The sequence below is a fragment of the Condylostylus longicornis genome, unplaced genomic scaffold (assembly GCF_029603195.1).
Source record: "Condylostylus longicornis isolate FDR11 unplaced genomic scaffold, ASM2960319v2 ptg000064l, whole genome shotgun sequence".
In the NCBI taxonomy this organism is placed as follows: domain Eukaryota; kingdom Metazoa; phylum Arthropoda; class Insecta; order Diptera; family Dolichopodidae; genus Condylostylus; species Condylostylus longicornis.
In genome coordinates this window covers 2,141,258-2,153,496 of record NW_026578032.1, presented here as the reverse complement: position 1 = coordinate 2,153,496, position 12,239 = coordinate 2,141,258, and the positions used below count along the sequence as shown (strand labels likewise).

Sequence of the window (12,239 nt, the reverse complement as noted above, 5' to 3'; positions counted from 1 at the left end):
TTTTATTATTATTTTAATACTCTTATTAAAGCTTTATTCAAATTAAAAAGAATGAAGAAGATAGATTTAAATTAGAATAAAGAAAAATTGGATTCTGATAAATCAAAATGGCGGGAAATTTTTGCTTTAATTTTTTCCTTATCTTTTTTTTTTACTTTTCTTTTCAAAATTGAGACATTTTTATAATAATAAAAACAAAATATAAGATTTGCCCATCTATGCCAATTTGGTTTTTCAAAAAAAAAAAACAAAAAAAAATAAAAAATAATATTCAGATTTGAATTTGTTTTTTTCTTCTCTTTTTTTTTTGCTGATAAGAGAAAATTGAAGATTTTTATTCAATAGTTATTCATTGAATTTTATTAAATAAGGAAAAAATTATGAATAAGTAGGCATCTCTGATGGTAAAAAAAAAAATAGCACGAAGTCCGTTATTTCTGAATACTCGTAGTAAGAATAGGTAAGTAAGAATACCCCCAAATAAGTAGTATGATGACGTGACCGTGCGGTTAAATTTTGCAATATGTATAAAAATTTTTTTTTTTTTTTTGCTGTGAATGCAAAGATAATATTGTAAGAGAATTATAATATTTGAAATTCCATGTATTAGGAAATCAATTTGAAATATTGGGTCTAATATATCACAATATACAATAATTCAAGGTATTGCCACTCAAAATGACCTGTTGCCGAGAAATATAGAGAAGAAGAAGACTACTATTTTTCATTATCTCTGTGAACCTGCGGTTCTGAACCGGATCAGAATGGTAAAGTGAGGTAGAGCAAGTGTGACGGAACTGAATGTGATATCATACAGTTGTAATTTTAACTATTAATTTGACAACATTAATTGTATAACTTTTTAATTGGTATGCCATCTATGTCATAATAGAGAAATCATTAATTGCAGGTAAATCTGGTATTGCAGTTTCAATAATATTGTATCGTTGCAGATAACAGGATACAGGTTTATCTTTAAAAATTAATTTAAAATTTTATATATATACATTTTTGGAACTATAATGTGATAGAACTATAAAATTGTAGTACTACTACGAAAAAAACAAAAAGAGTCAAAACCAAACAGTGTTTGGCAAAAATTTGTTAAAATATAATTATTACTAAGTATTAATTTTGTTTGTACATCTCTGCAATACCTCTGGCAGAAATTTCACGGAATTTCTTAAGTACATATTAAAGCGGACTGATCTGTTCAGTACAGTAACAACGCAGTTCTAACTTATAACTGTAAAAATAAATTTAACAACCCACTCTTAAAGAATCCACCACTTAGAGGGAGAATTGTATAGGAATAATGAAATACTCCAATCCTAATACCAGTATAACTTAACATTATTTTATAAACTATATTCGCATGCTAAAACAAAATTTATAAAAAGTATTTTTATAAGTTTAATATAATTTTAAATTAATTATCCAATTCTCATAGAATTTAGCTTTGTTTCTAAACGAAAATAGAATAAAATAAGTGATAAATGCGCGCTTGATTTATTAAAGACAAATCTTTATTTTAAAACAACTCAAGAATTTGAATACGTCCTATGGTGAATAGCGATTAATTAAAACCAAAATTTTATTACTACATCAATAGCCTTAGCATTTTATTTATTCAATTTTGCTTATATAATTCAAAATTTATTTCGTGTATAACCGGCCATAAACCACATAAACCAATATAATATTGTACTATCAGTTAAGTGACTATCATGTACATTTATTTATTATCATTAAATAAATATAAACAAATACGAAAATATATAAATTATGTACTCGTATTAACTAAAGGTAAGTATAAGTATATAATATTATGAAATCTTCTTTATTACAAATGGTATTTCCCGGAATAAAATTAATATTATTTTGTGCTCTTAATCTTAGTAGTAAATTTAAACATTATTTATTATTGAAAAATATTGTACATATATAGTTACTTATGATTCACACCTAAATGGTCAATTAGATCACAAAATTCTAGCATAATATATTTATTGCATATGTAAACATATATGTATGTGTATGTAATTTGTTCTATATACATAGAATACATATATTGTGAAATATTTAAATAAATATAAACAATTATTCATTCACTTATTTAAAAACTGATAATGTTATACAAATTAATATACAAATACTTATTGTGAACTTTATATTTGAAAATGATTCTTATACCAGAAAATGTTTTGTTTATGACGTTCTTCTGAACTAATTTTCAATTTACAGTTTAATGTTTATTATTATTGTTATTATTATTCATTAAAAATAATTGTTTATAGTTAGATAACGTACAATACTTAATAAATTAAATAAATTTTATGAAATTGCTTCATAAATACATTCTACATCTTTAGAACTTTTAGTAACATACTTATACTTTGCTTATTAGAATATTTTTTTCTCGAAATGTCTCCAATTAAATGTAATTTAATGAAATTTTATTTAAAAGGTAACTAATTGGAAACTAGTTTGCAGTTACGATATATTTCTGCAAATTGTAGTTACGATATATATACGATATACATACGATATACTGCTTTCTCTTAAAAGTAAGTATGTAAAATGATAAATTATCAATTTTATTGAACAATATTTAAATTAAAGCCCTTGTCATTATTATTTCAAAAGATGCAATCGCCTTTTATAGTAATATGGGCTACTTTTTGCAAAAATGTCAGAAAATATTTTGACATTCAACAATATTGAATGAATACTTTTTCAATTTCTTTTTGAAGCAATTTAGTTTGATCTTACCCAAAAAAAAAATTTTTTGTCAATATTGGTTTTTTCGTAAAATGCCCAGAAATAGATAAAAATTACAGTTTTAAATACTTATTTACCTAAACACAATCTGTTATATTCTGGTAGGTATATTTTTATTATCTACTTTTAAGAAAAAAAGGGCGGATTTGTATTGTAGATAAAAAAATAAATAATAATACAAAATATTTATAAGTATAAGAAAGATCATCAGGTCAAATGGATGTCTCCAGAATAAGAATTTTCATAAAAAAAATATCAAACAAAAATAAGGATAAATGATAATTTGAATATTAATTTATTAACTTAGTCTAGATTAGATTTACTTTTCAGCAAGAGTTTATTTCAGACCAAGTCACTATATGTAACCATAAATGTTTATTTTAATGCCCCACCATTTACGTATAAATACATCGTCAGTCTCACTCTTACCTCCTCAATTTTCGTTTCTTAAAAAATTGCAATAAACATTCTCTAAATATTTTGGAATTAAATTTTTTTGATTTCTACTTAGTAAAAAGCTTATATTATTTGAATTTGAGACCAAAACGTTAAAGAGACATCTGTTGAAAATTTTTAAAAGTAAAACTATAAATTGGTTGAATTAATTTTAGGCCGCATTATTAATTTTAATAATAAAATTTATTCAAATTTTGAATTGGAATCAAAAATTTATAGTTAAATTTTTAATCGTCAAATACAAATTTATTGAGTTATTTGAATAATTTTCTTTAAAATACAAAATTAAGCGAGGTATTTAAGAATTCGAGTTTCTTATTTATTAATTACTTAATAAGTATTTTAAATATTTTCTATTTTGTTAGTAATATAAGTATTTATTTTTTAAATTAATCAGAATTTTTAAAGTGAAAAATAAAAATCAAAATTTTTTCAAATAAAACAACTAAAACCAACAAAATTCAAAAAATAAAAAGTGAAAAGAAAAAATTAGCTAAAATACTTAGCTAATCAATTTTTTCTCTTCTTTTTTCTTATTCTTTTTTCATTTCTTTAAAATCCTACATAAATTTCTTTTCAAATTTCATTTGAAAATTTCTCCAAGATACAAAAAAAAAATATATAAAATGTGGTTATAGACTTTAAAAATTATTTTATATACATACATACATACATTCATATTTAGTGACTCGTACAAGTAGGTATACAAAAAAAAAACAAAGTCAAATAAAGGTAGTTTTCATATCTACCTACTTATTTAAATATCTAGAAAAGAAAAAAAAAATTTAATTTGAATTGTTTGATTCAGTATGGTTTTAGATTCACCGGAACCATTTCTATATATGTATAATAATACTTACATACATACACATTATGTATATACATAATAGTTAGAAATAAAAAGTACAATAAATAGAGAGACAGAGAGAAACAAAAAAAATATAAAAGCAAATATGTAGGTAAATGAGTTAGTATATATATATATATATATATATATATATATAAATAATTTATATATATAAGTATATATAAATAAAGTAAATGTTTAGTACATTGCAAAACAAAGTCATTACATTTTATATATATCCATTATTAATTGGATAATGGTAAAAGTTGTAGGCTCCCCGCGTAAATATACTAATATAAATATGTATATACACATAAGTATACACGTTCGTATATTATACAACTACTTTATAATATTCTGCTATATGTATTCTTTTTCAAATTACCTTTAAGATTCAGGGTATATTTTGAAGTGCAAAAGTATTGGAATAATCAAATGTAACAATAAAGGCAAATAAAAATGTAAAATATTTAATAGTGTTATATAACTATACCGTTATATTTTATGAGGTAAATAAGTCTTCTTACTTGCATAAGTATATTTAATAGCGAAATATAAAATTTAAAATATTTAGGTCTTGAGTTAAACACGATTATGAATAAACTAATTTATAATAAAATAAAAGATCAGTGATAAGCGAAATGTAATATAAATATCTCAAATCCATCGAATTTGTGATACTAACGGAATGGGTCCAACGAACAAAAACCTAAACGATGATAAACTTTTTATTGAAATGTTATTAAAATTCTAGATCATTTTGCACTACTAAAATTGCAATTTCCAATTAGTAATTATAAGATTTTAATTTAATATCTTTTTTTGTTACATGGATTTAGCTAGTGAGCTATCCCTAATTAGATTTCCAGTCAAAAATTGATTGTACTTATAGGCATTTAACTTGTTCACATAATTCCAATCAAGTGATGATAGCAAAAAGTGATATTAAAATTTTTTTATGACACTTTAAGTACAAGACGCCAACTTTATTAATTCCTAATGGAAACGTCATTTATGTCCGAAAATTTTCTAATTGACAATTCGTGTCATACACGGATTGAAGTCATGGAAGGAACTTCAAAGTGATATTGTATGAAAAACCTGTTAGTATAAGTATATAATGTGTAAACATTTGAATAAACTTATTTGTGTTAACTGTTATATTGTAACTTATATAATATATTTGACAGTTTGCAATTTAATTCTTATCAGATCTACAATATTCCATATACTTAAATAAACTTAAATTTATATTCTATAACAAAAATTGTATGTACATACAATCGAACCCATATATAATGAACTCGCATAAAATCAAAACCCCTTAAATATTGACATAGCAAAATTGGTTTTCCAAATTTTTTATACTATTTTTATGTAATTCATTTTTTTCATTTATATATAAGAAAAACCGGATGTAAGCAAACGAAAGTCGTGAAATTTTTTATATGCAGATTCGACTGCATATGTCTACCTATTTAGATTTTATAAAATTTAATGAATTGAGAGAATGTTTTGTTTTTATAACCGGGCAATATTCATTTATTTTGACACATTATAACTACATACATAACATATACATATTATATAATATATTTATTCTAACACTTACATTATAACATTCTATATTTTATTTGTTTATTTATATCAAATTCTTTTTTTTATACTATTATGGCTATTATAGCCCCGTGTACATTTTTTTTTCCTATTAAAATCATCAAAACATTTTTACTACTAATGCTTACCTTTGATAGCATTAGAAGAAAATTTCTGAATAAAAAATATATAAGAATCGAAAAACCAATTCTTAAATTTTATTTTTTTCTTGTTTCTTTTAGTTTTTAAAAACAATACACCATCAAAATTATAAAATACAAAAAAAAAAATACAACATGGGGATTTGATCAGTTTCAGCAGTACTATCGTTTTATATCTCACTTACTCGTGTGTATGATATTTGTTTGTGTATATAAGTTGAAAGAAATAATAATAATATTAAAAAGAATGAAGAAACAAAAGCAAGTAGCAACAACAGCAAAAATATAAAATAAAAGTAAAGTCTGAATATGGTGGATAAAACATCCTTTTTCACTTTTTCTCTTTTTTTGTTTTGTTTTTATGGAACAGCAGCAGCCGTAAAAATCTATATAAATTGTTTATAGAATCAATTACAAAAAAAAATGTATATATATACTTATATATTTGTTATATACACAAATATTATATCTAAAAATATTTTTACATTCACATGTACCTAAATAAATAAATATGTTATACGGTATGTATAAGTATTAAAAATATATGTGTGAATATATATGTAAACAATTAAGTATAATGTTATACTTTTTCTCTAATATTGTGTTATATAACATGAATTTACTAGATACACAATTATTATAATCTAACCATGTATTATAATGTATGTAATATTTGCTTTACTTATGGTTTAAATATAACAGTTCCAATACACTATGCATTAGCACATATTTATTATATGTATGTATATTTGTGCATAAAAATATAAATAGTTGGGTTGTATATGAACTTAACCACCTTTACTTATATCATATTTGTTTAACTATCTATTGTTTAAAATTAATATAGTTAGACTAGAATATTTACTACTTGTATTAAATATATGTATACGTATATTTAGTATATTTACATATAAATTAAACAAAACCAAAATAAAGAAAAACAAAAATAGAATATTTATCCCTATATATATATATATATATATATATATATATGTATTTATTAGAAATTGTTTAAATTGAATTGAATTTTAAATATATTGTGGTTCGATTTTGCTTCTGATATATTTCGATTAGCTTTTTAATTTAAGAAAATGTAAAATGTAAGTAAGTAAATAAGTAGTTCTTCCTTTGCAAATAACCACATTTAATAAGTTTTAGAATACTGCAACTACTTATACGTATTTTAATGAAGGATTTAATTTCAATAATCGTAACTAGTTTTAAATTATAAAAGTTGTTCGTTCGGTGCGTTGCAATTACTACTTTTTATTACTACTCTTTAAGTAACTAAGTAAGTAATTATTTTATTTTCACAAACTTGAAGAAAATCGTGATTAATTGCTTTAAACATTAAAATACATAAGTAATATCATTGTTTATAGTTTATAGTAACAGATAGAAGACAATTTTTGTAATTACCCAATGAACTACCTACTTTTGAGGTGCGCTAGTGAATGTTAAATTTTTTAATATAAAATAGTAGTACTCAAATAAATTCTGTTGCGTAATTACAAAAATTGTCTTTTGTATATCACTATAAACTATATATACTTCTACAATAGTAATACTTACTTATTTAAATTGATAATCTTTGACAAGAATGGATTAGATATTGTGATGTAAAACAGTATGAAAATAATGAAATAAAAATTTTCGAACACAAAATACTGAACAAATTTTAACACAAATGCCTAATTGAAATAAGTTGGTAAAAATTTATAATTTTTAATTTTAGCAATAATTTAATTTAAAAATTACTGAAAAACAATTAATTTTAAATTTAATTTAATTGCAAAACAAAGAAAATCCTATCCTAAACAAAGAAAAATCCTAAATTTTTAAAAATAACATAAAAAACCAAACCTAAGTATTGAATGAATTCAACAAAATCACATTGCACTATTCAATTGATCTTCAATATTTAGAATTTCAACTTCAATATAATAATTAGCCTCAACATATTGCATTTGATAGATGGTTCTATAATAAACAATTTAAGAATCTTAAAATCTTTGATTAACACTCTCATTCTTTTAAATTATTTATCATCTAACTAAAATTTTTCAAATTATATATTGAGTAATCTTATTCATTGATTAAATACGTAATGTACATAATCAATATGTTATTATAATAATTTAAGAATATGTACATACATATCAATATACTCAAGTATATATATATATACATATAATAAATAGTAGTTATACAATATATTTTCACAATTGAATGCGAATTATATTATTATTTTTAATATTAAATGTATAAAAGGTGTAAGTATAACACTTATTTACCCACTTTTATAATAATATTTTATATTATATACTTTAGTATATACATATACCACCCATACGTATATATATATATATATTTGCAAAATAATTGATATATTCTAAAGAAAAGGAAATTAAAACTTCCAAATAATAAAAAAATAAATTAAAAATTTTATTGTCTATTTTCATTTATACATGAAAAATAGTTAAATAATAAAAATACCTTAACTAAGTATTGTGTTATACTCGTAAAATACTTTCATTTTAAATTCATTAAGTAAGTATGAAATACTTTTTCATTATATGAAATTTTGTTTTTTAGTACATACTTAATTTGCATTTTTGAAAGGTGTTAAAAAATCATTTAGTACTCAAAAATATATTTTTTTTTCTTTCTTATTCTTTTTGTAACCAAATATGCAAGGTAGGTAGGTAGAGATACGGTACATTGTTCTATTATTTTCTCTGTTCTTTTTATTACAAATTTTTTTTACATTATATGCGATGGTAATAGATATAGTTAAAGAATGAAATATTAAAATGTCATAATATAATTCGAATATTATGTAGGTAGATTAATGTGTAAAGTAATTTAAGTATATATATACATATATATATAAGTTTAGTATATTGCACATTATGTTGCATTTTATAATTTTACTATGAAATAGTTTAAGTACCTATGCGCTCTTTTAAAAATTTTTAATACCTGTACAATGTTCATTCTTTTTCTATTTTTTGTAATTTTATGAATGAAAAATTGTTTTTACTTTCACCGTAATTTTATTAAATTAAATAATAAACCGAATTTAATATAATGAATGAATAGTATCAAACTATTTTAATAAAAATATTAATTTAATTCATTTAAAATAATTAATTAAACTATAGCAATATTGTAAGTAAGTAGGTAAGTCTTATTTATTTGCCAGAGTATTAGATCAGACTAAGTACTAACGTAAGTATAAATTATATCCACATATTTGTATATATACATATATATATACTTATATCTTTTATTTCTGTATGTTATACATTAATATATAACAAGCATGAAAAATATTGTAAAATTACAAATTCCATATGGTATACAAAATAAATGAGTTTGATTTAACAAAAATTGATAAAAATTACTTAAATATTTTAAATTTTATGATTTACAAAAATGTTGTAATTTCGAAAATTGTTAATTGAGTAGGTATTTTACAGATATATTATGCTTAATCAATTAATTAATTAATTAAAAACTGATTTTTCTCTCATTTTTCTCTCAATTTTTTATTAATTTTGATTAAGTTAAGCAGTTTACAATATTATACTAATACTGGTAATATAATTATATATTTAAATAAATATGTTTAATATATAAATAAAAATCATCTACATATTTACCTACCTATATATAATACAAAATGTAGACACAGGTAAATATGTAAATTAATTACTATTATAATACTTATACTTAAGTAAAAATTCAGGTAACAATATTAATATTTTGATTGATCAATGACAGCTATTTACAGATGTAGGTAGGAATATATACCTACATAGATATATATATACATATATATATATATATATATATATATGCATGTATATATGCTTCTATTGATGCTTGCGTATGCATACAGCAAATATACCTACTAACTATCGTTTTATAAAAAAAAAAAAATAATTTAAGAAAAACCTGAAATATTATGAATTAAATTTATGAATAAAAGTAGATTTAAAAAAAAATATATGGGTAGGTAGGAAAATATAAATAAATGCTAGTGTTAGCTAAGCCCAAAACAAAAATTCTAGGTTAAATATAATTATAATATAATATATATATATATATGTTTTTCACTTACCTCATCAGTTGTAGCATTGGTTACCATTATTAATCCAAATAGTAATGCATATGTTAATATTCTTTTCGAAAATATTCGGTGGTACATATTTGCTTCTCTATGTTGTTTCTGTTGTTGCTGTTGTTCTTTGTGTTGTGTCATTTTTTCCTATTTTTTTTTTTTATTATTTTAAATTTTCTAATTTATAAAATTTTTTTTTTTTTTTAATATATATTCAATTATTATTTATATTTTAAATTGTGGGAACTTAAAAATTATGCTAATAAAAATTTTATTGAAAAATTTTCATTTAATATTGTTAGGTAGGTATGTACTTGTGTATATATATGAAAGTAGTACCTAGGTATATATGTAAATAGGCATAGATTATTTAATTTTTTTTTTTCGTTTTACTTATATGTTTTGCAATTTATAATATGTGATGAATAAATAAAGGTAAGGAATTATACCTTATATAAAATTATTTCTTTTTTTTTTTTTAAAAATAGTTTTAAATTTTAATTGAAGTTCCACCGATATTTTAAAACTTGTTTGTTACTTTTGTAATTGTGACAATCTTTTAATACTTTTAACCCTTATATGGCTAAATGTAAAAATTCTCATGTCAAAAAAAAAATTTAAGAACCGAAATCGGAGAATACAAAAAAAAAATAAAAACAATAACTTGAAATTTTTTTTATATATATAGAGTCTTTAAGTCTATATTATATTTATTAGGTAGTATATATATATTTTATATATACAATATTACATATATATGTATATATATATATTTATTAGGATATTTTATCAGGTTAAATAACTTTACACAGGCAATGCCATTTTATTATGATTGTATTTTTTTCCTTTCTTTTTTTTTCCTTACTTGTTTATTAAAAGAATATTAAAAATCAATTTTCTATATTAAAATTTATAAATAATATTTTTTATTTAATTCAAATATTTCACTTTATTACTTTTATGTATTTATTTTTTCATATATTACAAAAAAAAAAAAAAAATACTTTTTTCTCTCTTGTATATTATTTTTGTTTTATATTGAAAACTCGTGTTTGTGTGTGTATGAAATGGAGAATTTTTTTTCTTTTTCAAATATATTTTTCACAATATTTTTTAAAAAAAAACTTGTATTTAATTTTTAAATTTTAAAAATTTGTAATATTATAAAAAAAAAGAAAATATCAGAGAACACGAATTGGTGCACATTTATTTTTTTTTTATTTTTATTTTTTATGTTATCCAGAGAAAAATTTTCTTCTTCTTCGTTTAATACATTCGTAAAATGGACGCAAATTCTCTTGATCCACTGCAATACATTGGAATCTTTTTATTTTAATTTTTTTTTTCTTTTGTTGTTGCTTTTTATATTTTCGTATTCTTTTTGGATAATTTTTTCTTTTTTTTTTTTTAATGCTTAAATAAAATTATTTTAAAATTTTATTTTTCATTTATAAATAATAAGAAAAAAAAAAACTTTTTAATTTTTAGTATGCTTTCACCAAGTAATTTATAGGCATTAAAATGCCATCAATTTTTTTTTCTTGTATAAAAGATTTAAAATTTTCCAAAAAAAAAATTTCCTCTTTTTTTTTCTATTTAACAAAATCTTGACTTTGACTACAAAGTTGAAAAAATTGACATTGTCTGACTGGTGCTGGTCTCTTTCAAAAAAGAAAAACAAAAATTTAAATGAAAAGAAAAAAAAAATCATAAAAAAAAGGAACAAAAAAAAGATTTTATAAAATGAAAGATTTATATAGAGTTGTCTTTTTCTTACAAATTTGTTTTGTATATGAAAGATTTTTTTTAATAGTATGGCATTACTATAATGTCATAATAAAAATAAAAATGTAGATACCTATTTATTAATTGGGAATATTGTAAAATAATTGCTAATGACATGAAAAAATTTTTAGGTTTTTCCAAAATTTTTGGAATTTCAGAAAATGATTTTTTTTTTTTTGTTTATATTTAATTATTTATACAATAAAATACAATGCATTACACTTGTAATTTTCTATAACTGTCATTATTTTGTTGTTCGTATAATGTACTTTCTATATAAAAATTATTTTGTATGGAAATAGTAGAGAATAATCAAATTTTAAAAGTAATAATTTATACACAAAATTTTGTGTCAAATCACTAATCACATAATACCAACGTAATTGAAAAAAATTATGCTTCAACGGGAAAATAAAATATTTTTTAAGAATTAAATTAACAAAATGAGCCTCTTCATAAATTTATTTTAAAAAATAATAAGCTTTAA

At 20.8% G+C, this 12,239-nt stretch overlaps 1 protein-coding gene across 4 annotated transcripts in view; it reads right to left on the bottom strand.

The window, feature by feature from the left end:
• LOC129612286 (syndecan) overlaps nucleotides 1–11,618 on the bottom strand; it is a 151,980-nt gene extending 140,362 nt beyond the window's left edge. For all 4 annotated transcript variants that reach the window (XM_055525842.1, XM_055525843.1, XM_055525844.1 and 1 more), the window contains exon 1: nucleotides 9,968–11,618. In XM_055525842.1, coding sequence (XP_055381817.1) covers nucleotides 9,968–10,108 — 141 coding nt within the window. In that variant the 5' untranslated portion in view covers nucleotides 10,109–11,618. The remainder of the gene's footprint in view (nucleotides 1–9,967) is intronic.
• Between the last annotated feature and the right edge of the window lie 621 nt (nucleotides 11,619–12,239).